The 15,811-nt window shown below is 51.5% G+C and overlaps 1 protein-coding gene across 1 annotated transcript; it reads left to right on the forward strand.

Annotated features, from left to right (window-relative positions):
- The first annotated feature begins 14,325 nt into the window (after window positions 1–14,325).
- Window positions 14,326–15,393, forward strand: LOC100902297 (cathepsin L1-like). Its single transcript, XM_003738703.1, has 2 exons — window positions 14,326–14,850; window positions 14,956–15,393. The coding sequence occupies exons 1-2, from the start codon at window positions 14,326–14,328 to the stop codon at window positions 15,391–15,393; spliced, it is 963 nt and encodes a 320-aa protein (XP_003738751.1).
- The last annotated feature ends 418 nt before the right edge of the window (window positions 15,394–15,811 follow it).

Here is a 15,811-nt window from a genome sequence, read left to right on the forward strand (position 1 = left end):
GAATCGAACGTGGGACCTTCAGGGAGACTCGGTGATCTTCGATGAGTTTGCACGAAACCTCAGATCGTCTCGGGGTCTCGATGAAGCCTCCATCACTTCCCCTTTCCTGGATTCCGACCTGTCGGAGAATCTGGCTTTGGATCCTCATTCCTCGCTTGCGGCACACTCTCCCCAAGTCCCACCAATCGTCTCACGTAACTTTCTGAGTGTATCGCTTCGCAGTACCTAATTTCTATCTCACTAATTCAAGGGTACTGGCTCGAAATTGTTCATATTGTACCGCAATCAGCATAATCCGCCTATTTAGCGTCGTCCTGGACCTCACGCAGATATATGCTATCATGATAGCCTAGCCGGTGATGCCTCCGTCGAGCATCGCAACGTGGACGGGAACACGTACGATTGTCGCGATTTCCAACTCCGTCAACTGTCCCCCCTTCCCCCCACGCCGGCTGTTCTGATGCTGATGACTTGGGCTAAGAACGATAAGCGAGGCAATCAGAAAATGATGCACGAAATTTTTATTCTATTTCGGGAATTATACGTTGGAGCGTCACGATGTTCACGAATACAGGGGTTCGCTGATGTAATCGCAAAGTTATCCGCGGGCTGCTCCTGCGATGCATGCTCTGGCTCAACGGTATGTCCGGAGTCTCAAAACTCGCCTTCGACCGAGTGCTATCGAATTAGACCTCGTCCCTCAGCTATCCCGAGTAGGTGTCGCTCATGAACACAATCGCGACAAAAAAATATGAACCCGAACTTGAGGTGCTCGGCGAGGACCAGAGACTCTCAGTCGGAGCTACAGCCTAACGAGAGACGCTTGGCGACAGCCAGCTCGAAGAATCAGCCGATCCTCTGGCTTCCATTCCCGTGGGGGAAGACGAAGGAGACGCCTTATATTTGGCTTGAACATAGCCTTCCTTACTAATGAATTCTGAAGAACTTAGTCCTCCCTATCTGAGCCTCCTCATTCGCCGCCATTTCAAGTTTGCCGAGCTCATTAATACTCAAGGACGGGATTTTGCGGTCTCAATGTGGAGGGATTTCTGTTTTCCAGCCCTTAGCGATCGGAATTCACTATTTCCGAGAGGAGAAAAAATATTTAACCCTCCCAATCGGAATCTGTCTTTATTCCGCACAAGAGTCTGCTTTCCGCCAATCGAGTTCCACCAATGCAGCTCATTAGTCTTTCTCGGCAGGGCCATTGGCTAGCTTTTCACCAAATCACATTTTCGAACTACTTCAGAGCCGTAAGTTGATTTCTGAGCGGAGGTCTATTCTCTCCTGTGTTTCGTTCGACAGAAGGGAATTTCTGTCCTCCCTCCTATTTTGGTCGAATGCGTGTCTTTTCTCTCCATCAAAAGCCGTGTCGCTGCGTGATTCTTGACATTAGTGCGGTCAGATGAGTGACAATGGACAGCGACTTCCTCAGCGTCTCTTCTCAGTGCAGGGACACCATTCAGGTTAACGATACTGCGCACGACCTCCTCGCTGGTCACTCCGTAGGGGCGCACTCTCCGACGGCCTAGAACAATTTCCAGATCCCAGAGTCGAGCCTATGGAGCATGGCGTGCGTATTCCGCAATGTTCGGCTCTCGGTGGCCGCTCCGTCAGATTCCTACTATATGACTTCCATGTTTGCGGAAGACCTCTAGACGCGAAGTACTCACTTCAAGCGAAGGGACTCGAGTCTTCTTGATGTTATCAGACAACCGACTGTCTGGATTCCGCAAAAAGTTACTCTCGTACGGCGGATAAGAGAATTCGACACAATGTGTTCATGTCGAGGTTCCTATTTGTCAAAGGTCGGGATGAGGAACGAACAGCGAAGGCCATTATTGGAAGTCGTATCATCTCTGAAACGCATTGTTTCGCTCGAGGAGGATATCTCTGGAGAGGCGGTGAACGATAGACTCCGGTCACGACGTCATGGATCAGGTCCGGAGCGCTCGGTGCCGCGCCTGACCCGTAGGAAATATGAAGATCTGGACACTTCCCGGTGAAGGCTGAATCAAGAACAATCGACCGCGTTCGTAGAGCAGCAGCATACACCTGAATAGAGCTGGGAAATCGCTGACCGGAACCACGCGGGCGACCTCACTCAAGCAAGCGTAGCGCAAGCGGTGGTCTCCTCCCCGATGGGAACGGTTCGCGTTCCTGGAAAGGAAAAACGTTGAATGTTGACGTCTCTGTCGATTGCGTTGGGAATACCTCGAGATATTCTTCGTAAAAGAAGTCGAAATTTTTTTCTATAGCTTCACCTCAGAATGAGAGCGTGGAAGTCTTCGGCCCTGTCCTCGAGGTTACTCTCGAGGCTCGAGCTCGGTCCGAATTCCTCTCCGGGAATGCCTTCACCAAGGGGAACCTTCGGAGAGACATCTCAGATAAAAAAGCGAACGTAGTATGCGATTCTCATGATCGGAAACGCTGAACGGTCGCTATTCTCACATTTCCTCCTGCGTAATCGTAGGAGTGCAAATCCGGCGATACTCGCGAACTCTGGAAGAAACTGTCGTCAGAGGAACCGGCCCCGAACTGATTACGCTGCTCGCCTAAAAATTGTGATCTGGAATCCCAAGAGCGACCTAGAAGAAGTCGAGCGCGGGCCCTTGAACATTCATCTCTGTCGCAGCACCGAGATTCCCCGGGATCGACTCAAATGTCGCTTGTCGTCGACGCCTTGGAAGAATATTCTTTCATTCGCTCCGGTTTTTGTCTTGAAGCGACAAAGTGACAGAGGGGATCGCTTCTCGTTCTCTCCCGGAGCTGCAGCCCGTGCGAGAGGAAAACGAGTTCGAGGCTCCGCTGCTCCAGGCTAATCGACCACCGATGAATGAACAGGGGAGATGCACGACTCCAAATAGAGGGGTTTTCCATATTCACCGACCGTTCATTACTCCACACCCGATACATACATTAAAACTCGACTCCTTTAGTTCATATGGATCCATTTTTGATTCGCGGTCAGAATTCCTCCTCAGTCCGGCCTCCGCTCATGGCTTCCAGCGAGTCGAGATATGCACGGTCTCACCCTACCCGCCGAGAGGAAAATTCTGAACTGTCACCCAAGCTAGCGCGTTCTCACGCTGAAATCGATCCTTACCGATCTGAAGTCTCTCCCGTCGTTAAAGGAATCTTCATCGATCATCGCGGCAGGCATGTCTGAGGACAGAGGGAAATCTTTCAGGGAATAATTCTTCGAATCGAGTCGAAAACAAGATCTCTCAAAGCCAGCATGGCGTCATAGTCAATGAATATACGACGAGCGAGCCGACCTTCTCGTCTGAGATTTAGTGCTCGACAAGTCTCGAAAAGTTCAATCGTCCACCCTCAAAGCAGACAATGAGATCGGATCCTTCCGACAGGAATGCCACCATAGAATCTCAGCACGAGGGAAGAAAGCGTAGGTGTTGGAATGGCTTCCGAATGTCTCCCTCCCCCTGCGTCATCGATCGGAGAAGGACACTCGGGGTCTATGAGGGTTTGAGTGTCCGCGCGGACATCCCTCTCACCTGTAGCGGGCATGGCTCCGTGCAGAATCTCGTCGCTTTCATCTCGAGGAAGGGGTGGTCTCTCTTGTTCAGTCGGCGCGCCTTCAACAAATGTGAGGACTTTCGCAGCTCTGATTTTTTCCGTGAAAAACCGTGTTAATGCATCGCCGCGTTCCACCCACGGCTCCGCTCGCAGCAGATGCTCCGCTGATATATCCTCTGAGACAAGACTGGAAACGAAATTCTATGAATCGAACGGAAAGGAAGATTCTCCAGACACTCCGCTTGGAAGATTCGGGAAACCTCTGATTGAGAGGATCTATGACGGAGGATACGCCGCCAATATTGACCGGAAAACTCCCCATACCAGGGCAACCGTTTGAAGCCGCGGGGGAACAAGGACACTACTCAACTCACTCATCGATAAAATCCCGATGCTCAGCCGCGGTCCAGGACAGCTTGTACGCGTGTAGATAGCATTGCCTCATGAATTTCACGCTCAATTGGGTTTGTCGATCGACTCCGCGCAACCGCTTGTGTCTCCGGGTCGTCCGACCCGGTTCAGGCCGAGAAAGCGTTTCCAGCTGGAAGCTTGGCTCTGCGTCTCCGTTGCTGAACTCAGCCCATTCATCCTGGTCAGAAGGAACGAAAAGTCAATTTTCCCCAATGACGAGATCGCTAAGCTCGAATATCGTCCTGTCTAACTGAGCTTCATCCATTTTTTCTTAGGACAACTTACGACCACATCAATTCCATCGAGCTGCTCGAAAGGGGACACCGGTCTCTCCGGAGTGATGTCTCGATCATGCGTAATATCCTCTTGGACTGTCGTTCTGAAACCTCCATCTTCATGCAGGCTCTGGAATCGAATATACCATTTCTGAGTCGAGCGAAGATGAGCGCCCAGTGATGCGCGATCGTCCTGGCGACCATCCATGTTCTGCATAACTGATGTTTGCAATTCCATGATTGGGGAATTTGAACTCGGAACGAATATTCCGCAATACCGATCTCGAGGGGAATGGGTCAGAGGAGCGAGATTCGTGTGGACAAGTTGCACACTACTCAACCGCGCGCCGGTGGATTCGATACCTCTAACCCCGTACTCACAAGATCTCTCTCTGAAATGTCTTCGATGGGCACCTCTGGAGAGCTCTCGCGCTCCTCAACTGCTGGACGCTTGGTCCGGGAAGATCTGGTCCTCGATTTCCGCGGCCTCTTCGGAGAACGAACTCCGCCTCCAGGTTCCAGACCGAGGTTTGGAGAACTGTCGAAGCTCGCAGGATTCACTAGGAAAAACAAAATAGAACAATCCACCGTTCCGTACTTACTTTTCCCTCTTCTCTGTTCTCTCTGAGAATGGATTCCGCCTAGCTCTCGGACTTGCAATAATTAGATATTGGAAATTTACGAACCTGATTTGGAAAACTGTTTCGCGAGTAGTTTTTTGCCTTTATCGACGAATTTCCGGCACGCATCCAATTCGACACTGTTCAAACTCTGCAGTACGCGCAGCGTCCCTAACTTGACTTGCGTCACAAACATCAATAAGTCCTTCCTGCGGAATGCGCCTCTCTCGTAATTCCCTCGACGGAGTCACAACGGATTTTTCGAACACCGACTGGGAGAGCTCGATCCGCTCGCCGACGACCGGCTTCCTCAATCTCGGGATGACATTCTCTTGCGCGCGTTCTCTCCGAGAATCCCCTGTAGCCCTGTCCAGGATGATCGTTACTCACCCAACTGGATCGCTGCATGGAGCTTCTTCAACCCTTCTGATGGTGTCCGATGTCAGCTCCTCGAGTTTGAGGGAGAATTCTCTCAGATCAAAATTGTCGAAGAACGACAGAAACTTTCGACTATATTGTCTCTGCGTGGCTCGGTTTTTGGTGGCGTCCTCATCTCGGCCAACTTCGAGCAGGAATGAAATTAGTGCATTTGACAAACAAGATCCATTAGCCATCGTTTGTTTTCAGAGCCACTGATGAGTTTTGTTTGGTTCGCTGTCAGCGACATTCGAAATTGAGATGCGCGCGCGTATGCTGTATGTGCGGGTGTACTTGTTTCGGACGAAGTGAGACACAGCTCGTCCCCCGGACAGATATGCGAGACTGTGCCTCTGAAAAGGCACGAGGACTTCCCGTGTTTGACAAACGGACGACTTTTGGTGCGGTGTTCAGACTGCGAGACTCGAACGCCATCAGCACATCCGCCAAAGCTCGTTGGTCGAAAACATGGACCTCTGTCTGAGCACCACCCCGGGATCGTGAATATTAAGGATACTCGATACAACGGAATCTTCCGGAGTAGAGCAATATCGCCGGCCTGAAATGTATCCGCTCCGAAGGGCATCGGCTTTTTCGACGTACACTCTTCAACGGGACGCCTCTCCGAGCTCTCGACCGCAGCTCACGTGGATCGGGGCACGGAGATTACGGATGAAGAATCGATGATAAGCCGAATGATCCATCGAGCTCGTACACTTTTTTGTACGTACATTTTTTGGCCCGATTCTGTTGATCCGGACAGAGCCATTGGGAGACCCTTCTTCGTCTACAGCCTGGCCAGAAGGGAACCGACGCCGACGCCGACGCCGACGCCGGTCCGGAGTCCACTTCAGTCCATATCTGATCATCCGTTAGGGGGAGATGCGACTGCTCTGCGGTGGAATCCCGAGAGATTGACTCTAAGGCCATAGTTCAACAAAGTTCCACCTCAATTCGAAGGAAGCAAGAACTGCGGCTGTTCCACTGCTTAGATTTGAGGATGGCCCTCCAATCTGAGTCCTAGCGCTCGCTCATCATCTTATCTCTGGACATTGACGCTGAGGATGGTCGAGGCTGCGCCATGGAATTTCTTAAATCTCGCAACAAGGCTCCGAATTTCGAACCAGGCCTCAGTTTCCCGGAGAGAGACACTTCATATCGCGCTGATTCATTTTCTCGTTTTAGGCTTCCGAAAAGAGGTTGAGACTCAGAACGAGAGCGTCATCCGCAAACACGATCGTGGTCGGGTTTCCTCCCGTCGGCGTCGCCGGGCAACCCGGTTGACAGGATCAGATCCTTCCCAATCGGAAGCGGTTCCCGCAGATCACGCAACCTACGCGCAATTTCTTCGAGAAAACAGGGCTCTCGCTATTAGTAATTCGAGAACTCCAAGGCGCGGAGCGGACAAAGAGTCGCGGTTCTGCGCGGAGTTGTCCGGTGGAGCCTCGAGCCAGCTCCATTGATGATATGTACAATCAACATTTAGCCTTTGTCTCGGCGAGACCGTCGCGTCGCCCCGGGAAAACCTTCCTTGAAGTGAACTCCAGCTGCTTGCTTGACTGACTGACTGAATAATCAGACACACAAACTCTCGAGAGCCGATTACTTTGATGAAGATTGACAGCCAGAAAGAGAAGCCAAGACCAGAAGAAGGAATAGTCGAGCAAAGGAAGTTGAGCCTACTACGAAAAATAATACGAATGCAGCTTCATCAGACAAAGCACATAAGCTCGATGTACGCTGATATTAAGGAGGCGTCGTAGCAAAACGAAACTCATCCACAAAGCTAACGCAAGGCGTTGTTCCGAGCTGAGCGGGAAACGAATGGGCACGTCCCGGTGACGGAAAACTCGCAGTACGAGGAATGCACTTGATTTCTGTCTCGCAGCGACCAGGTTCGGGGGACCTTGCGACATCGGAATTGCTACTGGGCTCCGTTCGCTGGAAGGAATCGGAGACCGCCGCGGGGATTGAGATAGAGGAAATGTTTTCTCGGAGTCAGCAATACAATCCGGTAACGTGTTTGTCCCGTGGGCGATCATCGAACACTCATAGCGTTCATGGGCTCTTTTATTATTGCCATGGTGACGAGCACGAGAGGAGTAGTAGTTACCTGGCCTGTCGCTGAGACTATAATAGAGCGGAGTTCCTTTATTTCTCGTTTTATAGACACCCGTCCACCGCCCACAAGAGACCCCTCGGCTCGTTCCCGAGAGCTCCGCGCAGCACTATCGAGGGAAAGAAGCTGAAATTTATTGCAATCCGCTAGTTCATTTCGCATGAATTCCGGACCCTCGCTCAGGCTCCTCCGGATAGCTCTCTGCTAAATGTTCGTGTAAACGAGCCGAAAAGCTCTCGCGCCGAGGTACTCGGCCAGGAATAACTGACTCCCCACGAGCGAAGGGAGGAGGAATCTTCATAAATCTTGGGGCCGTCATCTCGGCGTCACAAAGCCGTCATTTTGCCGTCACTGCCGTGGGCAACATACGGGATAAGACGTAACCCCGTCTTTCCATTAGAGCAATCGGCGTCGCCCGCTTCAGTCGCGAAATTTCGACAACAGGTGTTTACCCGGGTCACGATTCGCTCAGGATCAGCCGAAATTGGATATTTGAAGGCGACGACAAACACCGGGGCTGAAGTTCCCTTTCTCGTCCGCTCTCTCTCTCTCCGCCCTTCCTTTTGATCTATGCCTTGTTCGAACATCTTTCCAGATGAAGGGAAAAGCAGTAGGTATAAAGTGACAATATCAGGGAACGGGAGAGAGAGTATCTCGTGTCACTCACTTATCAAGGAGTTTTGTTCTCCCAGGAGACAAGGGGCAGGGGTACGTCGTCTGCGTATGACTTCTAGTTATTCAGTACGGGACGGAGTAGTTGCTAGAATCAGATGCGCCCGGGGTGAGCTCCCTGGCTCGGAGCGGAAATATCGCCAACGGACTCATTGTGACGGCGTCCGTCGGGAAGATCGAGCGACTTTCGGCATTGGCGGATTCCGGTCCCGACACGCGCAGAAATCTGTTCCTAAATCGAACAAACTCCGGAATCAGTGGACTTTGTTCCGACTCCGAACAGCCGGCCTCGCAGGCAGAGACCTGCAGGAGGATCTAGAGATCGAAACGTGCCATTCAGTAGACGACCGTTTTTCTTCCTAGACAGAAGAGTAAAAGCCGTCGCCGCTCGTACGAGTGGTGAATTCATTGCAGGCATACTGTTCGACTATATTACCTACTCGGAGTTCTGGACAAGATGGACGCAGTTGCTGTATTAGTCTCCCATTCCGGTCATGGAGGCGGCACTGGACATTTTTCAGCTCGTTCATGGCGGTCCCTGTGTTGACTTTCCGAGGGGCTTAACAAGCGGAAAAACCGGCCGCGTAAACGAGCATTTGCTTCGACTCCCGCTGAATAACACCAGACGTTAACTTTCCCATCAAAACAGAGCCTAATGGTGACTTGTTCCTGGAACGGTGCCATGCTTCGCAGTTTGAATCCTCTCTGACCGACAGCTGGTCCGTTTCTAAAGACTAGAAGGGAAAGACAATCGGCAATGCGCTCGCAGCCCCGGGACCGGACACTCCAGAGCAATAACAGAGAGATATCTGAAGTTTTCACGTTTTTTCTCACACCGTGTACATGCTACAGTACCGTTATGAGACAGTATGGGATGTGATGCCCGTGTACAGCAGGCGATACAATCGATGACGGGGAAGCGAGTTTTTAGAATCCGGAGGTTCGGCAAGGAGCGAGGCTCGCCAGGCGACAAAGGACGGTCCCCTTCATCGGTCCTCGCTACTTGTACTTCTGAGCGAGCGAGACTCAGCCGCCAATAGACTTCATCGTTGCGGACTCCCTATCCGGTTTCATTCGCGAGGATCTGCCCTTCCTGTGTTCCAATCGACACGAGAGGAGTTTGAACTCGGAAAGCGAACTCGTCCATTCCTTTGCAATATGAGGCTGCGGAGCATGTCTCGAACACCTGATTCGACATCAATCGTTCTGATAAGACTGACCTCCCGAGCCCATGCGACTGACATAATCAGGCCGTCTTAAGATATCGGAGGTGAAGATCATCTGGGTCGCGAACTCGTAGAATCGTTTACAGTACAGAAAAAGTGTCCAAAAGCCATTCGGGACAAAATGTGCATGAATTCAGCATCCAGACCGTCGGTTATACCCGAGAGATCGTACTGCGTTCTTCCCACTGTAGTCTCCTTCCGCTCTAACGCCATTTCCCGCATAGCATTTTCTTTGAAAACAGCTAATGTAGGCCTGCGACGCGTCCCTCGTTCTGTTAGCATTGCGACGGGGCCGGAACCGAACGTCGTTGCTTGAGGAGTTCTTCTCACTTCCGGGCTTCCGACTCCACGTTGGAATTGCTGTTGCGAATCCATGTCTCCTAGCGCCCGGACACATCTCCTACCACCCCATCAAACTCCAACGCTTTCCTCGATTCACGAGTAGGCGCCGCGCCGGTTTCGGGGCGGTCTTCTCCTTCCCACCTCACGCAGCACGCAGCATCAGACTTCGAAAAATGATTTCCTGCAGACGGGTCATGAGCGGGGGATGAGACACAGACGTAATGAAGTCCTTGGGAAAGAAAAATGTATTTCAGGTATTTGAACATATGTAGGTATACAGAAAATAATATGGGAGGGGAAACGTCTGAGGGATAAGTCGAGCCCAACAATTTCCCGTTGCCAGTCATGGAGTACGGTATTCCGTGAGGAATCCAACCCACTGGAAGGACGCGGGTTCGATTGTTTCTAGGCCGCGGCCTTGTTCCTTTTTTTGATATGTCATGCCCGCGGCGCACGGGAAGGTTAATGGCTCTGAGAATTTTCCCAAAATCCTAGCTCTCAGAAGCCCACACGAGGAAATCCAGAGAATTGAATTCGAGAATTCAGAGCCCAGTCGAATGGCACTCTCATTAGGCGACCGCGAGGACCTGCGGCCTCGGTTAGACCTGAGACTTCTTTTACCTTAATGGGATTCCCACGGAGGAAAGGCTTGGTGTACGCCTGAGTCATTGGATCGAACGTCGGATTGGTGGGCTTTTCGCTTTCTCTCCGTGTTAGATTGTTGTTTCAAGAGATACGACGGAGCTTCCTTCCACTCGGTCGGCTCACCCGATCTAGTATGCGAGCGAACGATAGCTCTCGTCGCTCCACTGAGGAAGCCGAGAAGAGAGTAAATGTAGTTCAGGACTCTTGGATCTCCTTGTCCTATCGCACGCCTCCGTCTCCAGTCTCAGCCAATTCGAAAAGGACGAACGATTATCTCTGCGATCGCGTCATTCCGGGATCGCGCTCGATCGACGGCCTACTCGACGAAAGACGCAGAGACAGAGTTTCGGGGTCGCAGAGCAATAATGCCGGCTCGCTTCCCTGAGCCTCGAGCCGAGGTGCCCGGTGACACACGAGTAGTGCGGGACTCGAGCTCCCGGCCCTCACCTCACCGATCCAAGGCATTCAGACAGGGTACGACACATCTGACGGAACCCCCTAGCCGGCAAATTATGGAAATCAGACTGGTGTAATTTGAAGACAAACAATGATCAGAAAAATTGCCCCAGCCATGAGGCATAAGGGATATCATTGAACCCCCTCATGTTGAAAAACATGTATCCGCCCGGACCTCGATTCCCGGCGAATCGCAGAAGTCCTCTCTTCCCTTTCTGGATATTTTCTCCCCCTTTGAGTGTTGGGACAGGCTCGAAGAGCTATATGAATTCGCTCAGATAGCCGTAGATCTCTCCTGTCGATTCTGTCGGATACCAAGACAAGTCGGGCTGTTCCCAACGAGCGAGCCCTTATTCCACGAGAACCGAGAGCTCAGAATTCAAATCGTCAGAAACGATGGAACAAGAATTGTTTGCATCGACCTCCCGGAGAGAGCACAAGGACGCCCCAAACCGAACCTACAACATATCCGGCCGTCATGAGCCCCCGGCACGGCTCCGAAGGTTCGGGCAAGCATTCTTCCCGAGCAGCTACAGCTTCCTCCACGAAATTCCGGTTATTCGCCAAATAGAAAATGTACGGCCGAAGGAATCGATATATGTACAAACATCGACAGACATTCGTAACGCGATGGAGGTAAGAACGTGTTTGCCTGTTTCTGTCTGAGCGAGCCTTCAGCACATACACTTTCGGTACTCTCATCTCGTCTGATCTTCCATAAGACCCGCTTCACGGGACTTTCACGCTAGGTCAGATGTCCATTAGCGATAACTCGGATTGAGCTCATCTTGCAAGAGAATCGTCAACTCAAGAAAGAATCCCCTAGTAAGGCACGTAGCCTAGCCGGGAGAGTGGTGGCGCCGAGGAGACCGAAATAGAGGGTTGGGCAGTATATTTCCCCCATTTTGTTCTGCTCATGAAATCCGAGCCGAGAGGGCTGGCGAAGTTCTGTTTGCGGCAAGGTGATCACGAGGACTTGCCATCTCAGAAAAAATACCGTCGGTTCGATGTCTCGAAGTTGGCGAAGAAGAATCAGCGGGAGAACGAGGAAAATAGGTTTTCTCCTCAGGAATTAATACCCGAGCTCGATGACAATGGCGTATTCTGGATTTCGAAAAGTGAACTCAGAACGTCCGACAGGTGGGGAGTCTCGGACCAGAGGATTTTCCTTCTAGAATTGCAAGTCCTCGTGTTTATTCTAGGGCGAGCAGAATTCCGCTAGCCCTTATGGTTCGGACTTCAAGGGGATTATTTGAAATGGGGAATTTATACTGCTCCACCCTGTTCGTCCGAAATTCGCTGGCCTCCTCTCACGAATTTCTGGCTTGGCTCAAAATGAATTTTCTCGCAGGATAGCTCTTCTGCCGTGCTTCTAGATAGCATATCTCCCCGAATGGAGCCGGCCAAGTGGAGTATTTAGAAACTTTGTTCCATCTCGCTCTAGATAAGTGCTATTAAAAATAAAGCGGTACCGGCAAACGTTCATTAACGACACTTGCACAGAGGAACTCGGAAACTGATTTTTTGGGTATTAATCGAGTTAGTTAGAGCGCTCTCGCGGCGGCAAGATTCTTCTTCTTGCGCGCATGTACATCATTGCTCATTCTGGCCGGGATAAGAATATTTCTTACACGATTCCGTCAACTTCTATAACTTTGTTCTTCCGTCGGAGCGAGTAATCAAGGGCGGGCCGGTCGGAGAATGGCCGGAGCAACAGCTTTCTAAGAATCTCCGATATCAGCCAGGATGGATGATTTCACTCGGAGACCGCGGAGCCGTCTGAGGGGAATATGAGGATCACGCCGAAAAAAACAGGGCCGCGGTGCAGGAGTCGTGAACATAGCGATCCGGCTATAACCTACTTATAAAGAAACGTCATGTTTCTGTTTCGCGGCCGTAACATCCTACCGCAGTCCCCAGCGATTCTCGTTCGCTCCGGAGCTCTTGCAGCTTCGATGAGGAACAAAAACCCGAATCGGGCGAAGACATGATCCAGTCAGAGGGACAGGCAATCGGATTCCTCATGAGTGAAGGTCACGGAAACGTAGAGTCGCGCTCCAATCGGTGAAGGTCAGCCATGAGAAAATTATTCTGGCGTCTCGTAGACGTAGGCACACCACGTATTGCCGCTCCGGAGAATGCTCCGATCGCAACGCTATTTAGTTTCGCCCCTGGGTCCGCTCATAAGGGAAACCTGTTTACTGAAGCATCCCAGCAGCGGAGCATGGCAGCGGCGGGACGACATCGGTTGATGACGCATAGGATAGACTCCGCGTCGGAGGGCAGGCAGGAAAAAACGAGGCGCGCTCGCGATCAGTAGGAGTTCTGTTCGACTGTTTCGAGTAAATTAGGTAGGTGCTGACTTGATTCCGAATTCTTACTGCATCTCAACTTGTCAATCCAGGGAAGCATCTGATGGGAACTCATTAAGGGCTTGGAAACACCATCGCGGGAACGTTTTTCTGTTTTCCGACATTTTGGCGGTTATCGGATCAACGAGTCGCTCCGAGGGCGATAAGCATCGTCATTGTCTAAGAATTTGCGGGAGCAGGCTCATCCGTGATCTGAGGAACGAAGGAAACGGGCTCTTGGTCGGTTCCTGTTTCTCTTCCCCAGATGACGTCATCGCCTCGTTCGCGACGTCGACGGTTACGTGTTGGCTACGAAACATTGATTAGGACAGCGGAAGAGATTCGCAAATATCCTGTCCGAGCTCAACTCCATTGCATTCCGGACCCGAACAGTATCCCAAATCAGGATCATCGTTCTGGAAATGGATGCGCCGAATCTTTCCGTCGAAGAAAATTCATCTCCATGAGAGCGTTACAGTTTAGGTTATCGATCGAGCCTTTCCCGAGGAAAGGTCAAGAGTTTCGTACGCTGCGGCAGCCGCTTCCGACTCCGAATCGAAGAAGGCATTTTTCTCATTTTCCCCGTTCCGAGGAAGATCTTGGACATTGCGGGCGATCCGCTTTATCAAACGAACGCTTCATCAAACGGAGCGAATATCGACGGCTGGACGGCCTAGAAGACAGGGGCCGTGAAAGCGATTTTTCTCGGCTTTGACCCGATTACTCGTCAATGGTTGAAAGAGCTTCACCTCCTCGCCGAAGAGAGCGTGACTTTGCCCCGAGGAGCGACTATTCGAACATTTACTAAACTCTCTGAGCTCTGGAGGGACGTTTGCACAGGTAAGGCGGGCATCATCAACAGCTATTTCGGCATCTGGCCGAGATCTGGAACGGGAGACGATCTTAATTCTCGAGACCCTCGGATTTCTTCTTCAAAAATGGTTCCAGTCTCGAGATCTATTTCAAGGGATCGCTCCCGAAGTTTCTGGAAGCAGCGGTGCATCTCTCCGACTCCAAATGAGACCAATTTGAAACCAGAGACCTCTGTTCCCCCACGAACTCCGGAAGGGGAAGGCTGGTGCCCTTTCGTGCCAAAGCTCAATTTTCATATGGTACCGAAATTTTCAAGGGCGCGCAACCTGAAACTATGTAGCAAGCATAGCTTCTCCGGTCTGGAATAGCTTGGAGACTCGATCTCGAGACTTACATGAGAAACGAATTCCCGGCGCTTGCCTGCAGGTTCTCCCGGTGAGGATGCACCTATATCGCTTCCTGTCATTAGTGTACGGGGCGAGCCTCGCGGAGTGGTCTCAGTTCAAGGAGCAATTCGGGAAGGAATACAGATCGACCAGTGCCGAGGAAATCGCCCTCCTGAATTTCGGGAGGAATTCGAGGACAATCACGGAGCACAACAAGCGACTTCATGACGGGGATTCGCCATCATACCGTATGGCCGTGAATCCCTGGTCGGACAAAAGCCACGAAGAGTTCAGACAATACTACGGACTCTACGGAGACTCCTACGATTTCACCAGCGATCGCATCTTGAACTACGTTCCCGAGAGGGGAACCCCAGCGAATGTTGATTGGAATAAAGCAGGTTTCGTCACTCCGTCCCGGGACCAGAAGGGCTGCGGATCGTGTTGGGCCTTCGCTGCCGTGGGCGCAATCGAAGCGCGAGTTTCCAAGTCGACGGGGAATCTGACGGCCCTGTCCGTCCAAAACTTGATCGATTGTAGCGATACGAATTTCGGCTGTTCTGGGGGATCACCGATACTCGTAAGTACCAATATGTATTTTTTTCGTTTTCTGATACGATCGAACATGCTGCGAAGTTTGTTCTGAGCCGGAAGCCTCCACGACAACATACTGAACTCGCTCCAGGCCCTCCGCGATCTGCTGTCGATCGGTCTCCATACCGCGGATTCGTATCCATACCTCGCGCGTGACGGCATTTGCCATCGGGTAAATTCCTCTCGATTGTACCAGATCAGCGGTTTCTACCGCGAAGAATATTACCTGAGCGAGGAGAGACTCAAGGAGATGGTTGCCATAATCGGACCTGTTACGGCGACAATCGATGCATCTCCTTTCGGTTTCATGCACTACCGCGATGGTATTTTCTACGATCCCGCATGCAATCCGGATAGTCCCAACCACGCTGTCCTCGTCGTTGGTTTTGGGATAGAGAACGGTTTTGAGTATTGGCTGATCAAGAACTCTTGGGGCCCAGACTGGGGCATCGACGGCTTTATGAAAATCGCTCGCAACAGAAACAATACTTGTGGAATAGCGAATTCCAACGCGTTCCCGATTCTGTGACGACCGAGTCGCCCCGCGCGGCGGGAACCGGTTCCCATAGGAAGAGAAAACAATTGAAATGCTCTGACAGACCTTCTCGATGGTTTGGGGCCGAATTCCGAAAAGTTGCAATTTTCGGCGGTCTGAGAGCGGGTCCAGAAGGGGATGGGCCTCGACCCCCGACCCAAGCGGGCTGTGTCTCGCGCGAGCGCGTGAGAGCGTAGGAACGAATGGGTTCAATATACCTACATACGTAGTGCTTTCTAAAATGTTCTCAAAGCCTCGGATCCAAATATCCAATTTACGGTCGGTCACTATCTGATAAGCGGTGCCCGAACTGGATTAGCTACGTTCACAAGTCTAACAAAGGAGATGCTGTAAGCGATGACTCCCCAAGCGGGGTCATCGCGGCACCTATCAGATACCCGTCAACCGATTC

Source organism: Galendromus occidentalis, unplaced genomic scaffold, assembly GCF_000255335.2.
Source record: "Galendromus occidentalis unplaced genomic scaffold, Mocc_1.1 scf7180000076295, whole genome shotgun sequence".
Classification (NCBI taxonomy): domain Eukaryota; kingdom Metazoa; phylum Arthropoda; class Arachnida; order Mesostigmata; family Phytoseiidae; genus Galendromus; species Galendromus occidentalis.